We start from the raw sequence: 7,688 nt of genomic DNA, 5'->3' as shown, positions 1-7,688 counted from the left end.
CTTAATATAAAATATAAAGTAAATGAAATAATTAAATAAAATAATAAAAAAAAGATTTAACACAACAACTAAAAACTATAAAATACATATAACATAGCCCCATACTTAATATAAAATATTAAAAGGGTTAATTGCAAATGAAATAAGAAAGAAATGGCCGAAGGAGTGGGATAGTGGAACGAAAGGTAGATACTTTCATCATATTCAAGAGAAAGTAGGTCTAGAAAGTAGAAAGTTTGGCAACAGGAAAGAAGACGTTTAGGCGAGGCAGCTGTGTCAGATTGTGCAGTCGAGCGCAGTTGCTCTCCACCGACTGCGCTGATCAAAAGCATGATGGGAAACGACTGACTGACGACACGGCTTAATGTTCATTGGTTCAGACAACCGTGATGCTGCCTTCTCTTCAAAAATGTTTTATTTTTATCTGATTTCATGTGATTATGTATTTAAATTATGCATGAATATTCCCAAACACGATGACAGTGCGATCTCTGTGTGAGATATGTGATTGTTGTCATATTTTTATAAAAATCTAAAATACTTGTTTGTATTAAAGTAAAAATGGATGATGAATACGCCTTTAGTATGGAATTAAATAGCAAGCATTTTGAGTGTCTTGTTCATCATATTTATTTTCATATAAAAGGAACAGAACTGACATCATATCATGTTTATCAGCAACACAGCAGGTGAGTGAGAATAACGCGATATCCGCCTTTGAACTCGTTGGTATCTGTTCCACTTCCAGAGGTCAGAACTGTCCGTCTTGACTGCTTATTTCACTCCTCCCCTCACTGCAGCGGCCTACTCTCACCTACATTTCAGGCGAGGCGAGGCACATCTCAAACAAGCCTATTTCTAACCGGCATGCATCTCGCGATGATCACCGTTGATCGGTTCTGTGCAGATTTTGCTCATCTCAAACAAGCCTAATCTGTGCAAAGGATGATAGGAGCCCGAAGTGTCCATCAGTTGTACCCCTCGAAATCCTTCATTCCGAAGGGCTCTTTGAAGTGGCCAGTTTTGAGCACTACGGTTTGGAACAACTCTTCAAGATTTACTCACTTCTGACAGTGCATTCAAACAGAGCTGCGTTTCCCAAAATATCGTAAGAAAGCATTGATGATTTTGGGAACGGCAGCCCAGAACAATGCTTATCAGAGGACAGAAAAAAACATATATGTTTGAGTTATTTCACAAGAAACAAACTGAAATTGTAGCCTACATAATTTGTGCAATTACATTTATTTAAATTGAACGTTGAAAGATCATATTGATCATGTTCTATTCTGTAATGTTAATATAAATCATACACTGTCAAAATAAAAAAAGTTGCATTTTATGTATGCAACAGCCTGTCACTGGCAGTCCCTTATGAAAATGAACCATGGTTTTACTAAAGTGACCATAGTTCAACTATAGTGATTCCTTGCCGCTGTCGCCTCTGGCTTGCTTAGTTGGGGACACTTAATTTCCAGCAATATCGTTGACTTGATTGCACAGATACTATTTAAACTGAACTGAGCTGGATGTTGACATCACTGAATTCAATGATGAACTGCCTATAACTGAATATTGAGTGTTTACTATTGTCATTTTGCATTATTGACACACTATTTTCCTAATTAATGCTTTACAGTTGCTTTGACACAATCTGTTTTGTTAAAAGTGCTATATAAATAAAGGTATGGCCAGCCCTGGTGTATTATTCTGCAAAGCTGCTGCAGTGTTGGATCTGTGGCTGTGTGCTCTTTTAACTCGACAAGCCTTGATGATGAGATGTGTTCTACAGACATTACCTCAAAATCAGTCTTTTCACTGGCTTGCACTTCTGTGTTCTTCATGGGGGCATGTGAAAGTATACCTTTCCAGATACTTTTGTAAAAACCAGATACCTTTGTTTTCCTTTTTTGTAACATATCACAAAATCATACTTCTGGAGCCTCAACATCATTCGTTGTAATCGTGCTGGTATCATGTGCAGTGGCTTGTTGAGAAGTGCCACCAATGGCTGATGATCTGTTTCAATGAGAATTTTCTTTCTGTGTATCGTGAAACTTAGCACATGCAAACACAACTGCGAGCATATTTGAGCATATTGTGTCTCAGTCTGTCTCAGGGTACGTGAGTCATATGCTATAGGAGCGTTCTCTTGAAGGCATGCCGCACCAAATCCAAACTGTGAAGCGTCACGTCAGTGTGACAGGCTTTTGGACATTGTAATATCTCAGTGTTGGCGATGTGATGCACTCTTTCAGCTTGATGAATGCGTCTTGATGATGTTCAAGCCAGCACCATTCAACTTCTTTGTGAGTCAGCTCTCGTAAGGGTGCTGATAGGTCGCTGAAACTTGGAATGAATTTTCCAAAATAGCTAACCATCTCTAGAAAGCATTGTAGGGCTGTTACGTTTTCTGGCACATCCATCTCTGAGATTGCCTTAAAGGTGACATATCATGACTTTTCCAGGATTTAAGTGCTATAATCAGGTCTCCGGTGTATCTACCAACCAAGGAAACATGAAAAAGATTAACCCAGTAACTTTGTTTTGGTAAGCCTTTTTCTGCAAGTGTCTGAAAAAACGAGCGTGTCAGATTTCACTCTCTTGGTGACGTGGCAAAGGGATCTCTTTATAATATTAATATCAAGCGACAGCGGTGAACCAGTTCTAACGCCATGGCGAAAGTTTGAGCAAAACATGCTAACTGTTCTGTCATTGGCTGCACAGACGAGCACAGAACACTATTTACAGTCCCAGCCTCAGAGGAGACAACAGAGCAGTGGATTTATTGATTTATTTACTGTATATTGCTGCTGCCACACAGATCTAAAATAAACATGCAATTTATTTCCCAGCTGTTTACCTTCACAGACATAACCAACTGTTTTTGTAACTAGTGTGTTTTTAACGTAAACTTGCATTTGCATTTGAAACAGCTCATTTGCATTTAAAGAGACAGGCACGAAAAACAGCGTGTTTCTGCTTCCACTCATAATAGGCATTTTCAAGTTGAAACGAGTTGAAACTTCACAGACACATTCTGGGGACACCAGAGAGTTATATTACATATTGTAAAAAGGGGCATAATATGTCTCCTATAATCTTTGAAGGGTCTGGTTTTAGTTCTTTACTTGTGAACACATGTCCCACATAGCATACCTCTGACAGTCGAAACTTGCATTTGAGGGGGTTAATTCTGAGGTTAACTTTTCATGCACAATCCAGAACTTTCTTGAGATTTTCGTTGTGTTCTTTCACATCCTTTCCTCCCACGAGGATGTCATCCACTATAACAGCACATGGATAACCTGCAAATATTTGCTCCATGGCCGTTTGGAACACCTCACTCGCTGTGCTGATTCCGAATGGCTTGCTTATAAATCGGAATCTTCCAAATAGGGAGTTGACCATCTTCAGCATTGATGATTTTTTATCAAGAGAAATTTTCCAGAAGGAAGTTTTCGCATCCAAAACAGAAAAGACAGAGGAGTTAGACATCGGATTATGTGGACGTAGGAGGGCTTTATTAAGGTCTCTTGGGTCGATGCATTTTCTTATCTCCTTTAAATTATTTTTGTGCGTTGCTACCATTGATAATACCCATTCAGTGGACTCCGAGACTGGAATAAAAACACCTATACTGACCATTCTTTGTAATTCTGACCTTGCCGTGCATGGCTGACGGGATTTTGCGTGCAGGTTTTACAACTGGGTGCACTGCTGGGTCCAGTTTCATTGCATATGTTACTGGAAGTTTACCAATCTCATCCTTGAAAAGGGCTGACTATTCTGAATAAATCTGGCTTGTGAAACTTGAATCTTCATCTGACAGCTGTTAAATGAGACCAGCTTCATTTGTAAAGAGTCCGGTAGTCCTATCAATGGTTGCACATTTCTCTTTACCACGTAGAATGAGAGGTTATAAACCCTTTCAGATGAGTGGCAGGTGAAAGTAACAAAGCCTGCTGTGGGTATCTCCGCACCTCCATAAGCAATGAGCTTGGTGTTTTTTGATAAGCTTAATTCCTCTCCACTGTGCACTGTGCAAATTAGTTCTGTCTTTTGAGGAGTTTTTATCCCCACAGGTTCAATTGACATAGCCTACCATCCACATAGTAGGATTCGCCCATGTTGTCTGTGGCGGTTTCTTCTGGTTTGAGCTGGTCTGTTGGCATCTTAGTACAGGTAAAGTGAAAGCATTATTTTAAACATGCTTTTGGGAAGTTTGTACAAAATTAAGGATGATACAATATTTATTTTTTGTGTTAATCGACAGCAAACTGCACTTAAATAGAGCTTAATTGTATTAAATCCAGAATATTCCTTTAACAATTGTTCAGGATTCTCTTCTTTCACTGGCCATGTAACACTGTCGAAAGTGAAACTGTTTTAAAAGTGAAAGTATTTCAACACACTCCATTTTGTGAAAGGAAGAACACAAAAAACATCAAGCGAGAAAAGCTTTTTGTGAAAAATCAGTTTGAGGACAGATCGGTTTAATGCTGCTATTCAGAGACAGAATGGATTTATGAACTGAATGAAGTGTGTTTTGATGTGCTTCACTGTTGAAACAGAGGTAGGTTTGAACAAACACATTTCTGTATTGATTCTCATGAATAAATCAATGTGAACAGTAATTTAAGAGTATTTTCAGATGCTTAAGCATAGTCTGCTGAGAGTTTTTCTTACTCTGATTTTAGGAATAATTTCTGAATGTTCTGAACTGGGAGTTGAGTTGAACAGCTTTAGACTGGTGATTATTCATCTAAAGCTTTGTTTCATTGTATACTTTAATAGTGTATGACATGAGAATTCATGAAGATTTCATTATTCCTCCTCTTTTGTCTAAATAAGGAAATTCAGTTGCCTGTTTTTGTCTGTCTTTCCACAGCACTGCCTGTGAAATGAGTCTCTATGTGAAGAAAGAGGAGGAGGCTACATCTCCAGAACCCAGCAGTGTGTCTATGAAGAGTAACGCATCTATGGGAATACCTCCTCTTCTCAATGATGGCACAGTGACCTCTGCCCCTGAGTGAGTATAAACATGATTTAACTGCTGTAGTGAAACATAATCAGGGATTCTAAAATTACTTCAAACAAGCTTCTAATATTGCTCAGATACTAAGGAGCTGGAGCAGTTAGGCTTTATAGAGTGCATTAGTGCTCACCTAATTTTTCAGCATTGTTGGTTCTGAAAATATATTTTTTCCACAAATGTTTCCCATACAATATGAATCACAACATTACAAACTTTTATTTGAAGGAAAAAAAGAAAGAAAAAAAAGAAAATTGGACAAAAAAGACAAACATATTTACCTAAATATTTTGAGGAGTGTATGGAGACAGGCTCAATTTTGTCATTTGAAGTGCTTCGTGGAAGTTGGCAGAGCTAAAGAGATCTTGGTGTGTAGTTTTCCCACCATGAAATCTACTGTTAAACACAACTTTTTAAAATAAGTTGAAATATTGTATGCTGATGGCTTCAACAAAAGAATATACTATTTATTAAGTAGAAATTACGTATAGTTTTATGTTTGTAAGTGGTCTGTCACCAAACAGGAAAGGATTGCATTAGAATTAGCATTCACTTAGAAACAGAAATTTAAAAAGCACATCCAAGAGTATTATTTTAGTGTTTGTCTTCTATTTCCTCTTGGTTTCTACAGCTCTGCCTCTGAAATGAGTCGCAATGTGAAGAGAGAAAAGAAGGATGATGTTGACATGCATAAAGCAGAATCTCCAGATCCCAGCTGTGTGTCTATGAAGAGTGGAGGATCCATGGGAATCCCTCCTCTTCTCAGTGATGGAGCAGTGACCTCTGACACTGAGTGAGTATAAAAATGGATAAACAAGGACCCAGGAACATGTCCTACATGGGTAAACTATGTTCTGCATTATATGTCCATTATCCAAATGTTTCTCAGATGTCTGCAGTGCATCATTCAACTACACTGTGTAGGAAGGTACTATACAGTATACCAGTACTACGGTAGTATCATCATGCCCAAGCCTCAAAACACTGGCATAAGCACCTGTTTAAAGGACTTTGGAGAGCTTTGGGATAATTTCTAATGCTTACATTTGTTATTGAAGACATTAAAAAACATATTTAAAGTTAACCTCAAAATTCACATTTTGGCTTTACCAAGTTTCCCTTCAAATTAAAATACATTCAGTCCTGTTCATTTTGCATAATTATATTCTGATTTTCACCATTCTAAAATAATATGCTGCCTTCACTGTTGCATGCACACACAGAGAGAGAGAGAGAGACAGAGAGAGAGAGAGAGAGAGAGAGAGAGAGACATTCTGGAGCACAGAAACTCTTATGCTTTTCACAGTTTTTCTGTTCATCTCACTGTTTCTTACATTTGTTATTGAAGACATTAAAAAACATATTTAAAGTTAACCTCAAAATTCACATTTTGGCTTTACCAAGTTTCCCTTCAAATTAAAATACATTCAGTCCTGTTCATTTTGCATAATTATATTCTGATTTTCACCATTCTAAAATAATATGCTGCCTTCACTGTTGCATGCACACACACAGAGAGAGAGAGACAGAGAGAGAGAGAGAGAGAGAGACATTCTGGAGCAGAGAAACTCTTATGCTTTTCACAGTTTTTCTGTTCATCTCACTGTTTCTGCAGATTGACAAGAGGAAATGTGAGCCGATCAGTGATGCCCTTTCTGACTCGCTTTGTCTCCTACTGTCAGAATGTCTTCAGGAAGAACAACAGCAAAACAGCCCTGCAGAGTGTCAAAGACCAGCACCAAACCAGCATGAAGAACAGGTATGAGAGCTTATCTGAGGGAATCAAACTAGAAGGGAATCAAACCCTCCTGAACAGGATCTACACACAGCTCTACATCATAGAGGGAGAGAGTGAAACAGTAAATGAAGAACATGAAGTTTTACAGATGGAGAAAACACCCAGAACACAACACACTCCAATCTACTGCAATGACATCTTTAAACCCTTACATGAACCAGGATGTGAGGAGAAACACAAAATCAAAACTGTTCTTACTAAAGGCATCGCTGGTATTGGAAAAACCGTCTCTGTGCAGAAGTTCATTCTGGACTGGACCGAGGGAAAAGCCAATCAGGATGTAGATTTCATGTTTGTGCTTCCATTTCGAGAGCTGAATTTGATCCGAGATCATCAGTACAGTCTTCACAGACTTCTGCTGGACTTTCATCCTGAACTTCAAGATCTGGACTCTAAGATTTATGAGGAGTGTAAGGTTGTGTTCATCTTTGATGGTCTGGATGAAAGCAGAATTACACTGATGTTTTCAGATGATAATAAAGTTTGTGATGGGAATGAGTCTTCAACAGTGGGTGTGTTGATGTCAAACCTCATCAGAGGAGAGCTGCTTCCCTCTGCTCTCATCTGGATCACCTCCAGACCAGCAGCAGCCAATCAGATCCCCTCCAAATACATCAACCGTCTGACAGAAATTCAGGGATTCACTGAGCCTCAGAAGGAGGAATATTTCAGGAAGAGAATCAGTGACCAGCATCAAGCCAGCAGAATCATCTCACACATCAGAAGAGCAAGAAGCCTCCACATCATGTGCCACATCCCTGTCTTCTGCTGGATCTCATCCACTGTGCTTCAGAAGCTCCTGGAAGAAGATCTGAGTGCAGAAATCCCTCAAACTCTGACTGAAATGTACATCCA

General features: G+C 38.8%; 1 protein-coding gene across 1 annotated transcript in view; it reads left to right on the top strand.

Annotated features, from left to right (window-relative positions):
• Nucleotides 1–4,498: 4,498 nt before the first annotated feature.
• Nucleotides 4,499–7,688, top strand: part of LOC107552864 (NACHT, LRR and PYD domains-containing protein 5-like) — an 8,898-nt gene continuing 5,708 nt past the window's right edge. The window contains exons 1-5 of the mRNA XM_016234902.1: nucleotides 4,499–4,576; nucleotides 4,701–4,753; nucleotides 4,892–5,032; nucleotides 5,667–5,828; nucleotides 6,651–7,680. Of these exons, the coding sequence (XP_016090388.1) occupies nucleotides 4,905–5,032; nucleotides 5,667–5,828; nucleotides 6,651–7,680 (1,320 nt within the window). The 5' untranslated portion in view covers nucleotides 4,499–4,576; nucleotides 4,701–4,753; nucleotides 4,892–4,904. The remainder of the gene's footprint in view (nucleotides 4,577–4,700; nucleotides 4,754–4,891; nucleotides 5,033–5,666; nucleotides 5,829–6,650; nucleotides 7,681–7,688) is intronic.

The sequence above is a fragment of the Sinocyclocheilus grahami genome, unplaced genomic scaffold, assembly GCF_001515645.1.
Source record: "Sinocyclocheilus grahami isolate Dianchi unplaced genomic scaffold, SAMN03320097.WGS_v1.1 scaffold460.1, whole genome shotgun sequence".
In the NCBI taxonomy this organism is placed as follows: domain Eukaryota; kingdom Metazoa; phylum Chordata; class Actinopteri; order Cypriniformes; family Cyprinidae; genus Sinocyclocheilus; species Sinocyclocheilus grahami.
The sequence above is the reverse complement of the archived record's forward strand: the minus strand, read 5'-3'. Positions and strand labels throughout refer to the sequence as shown.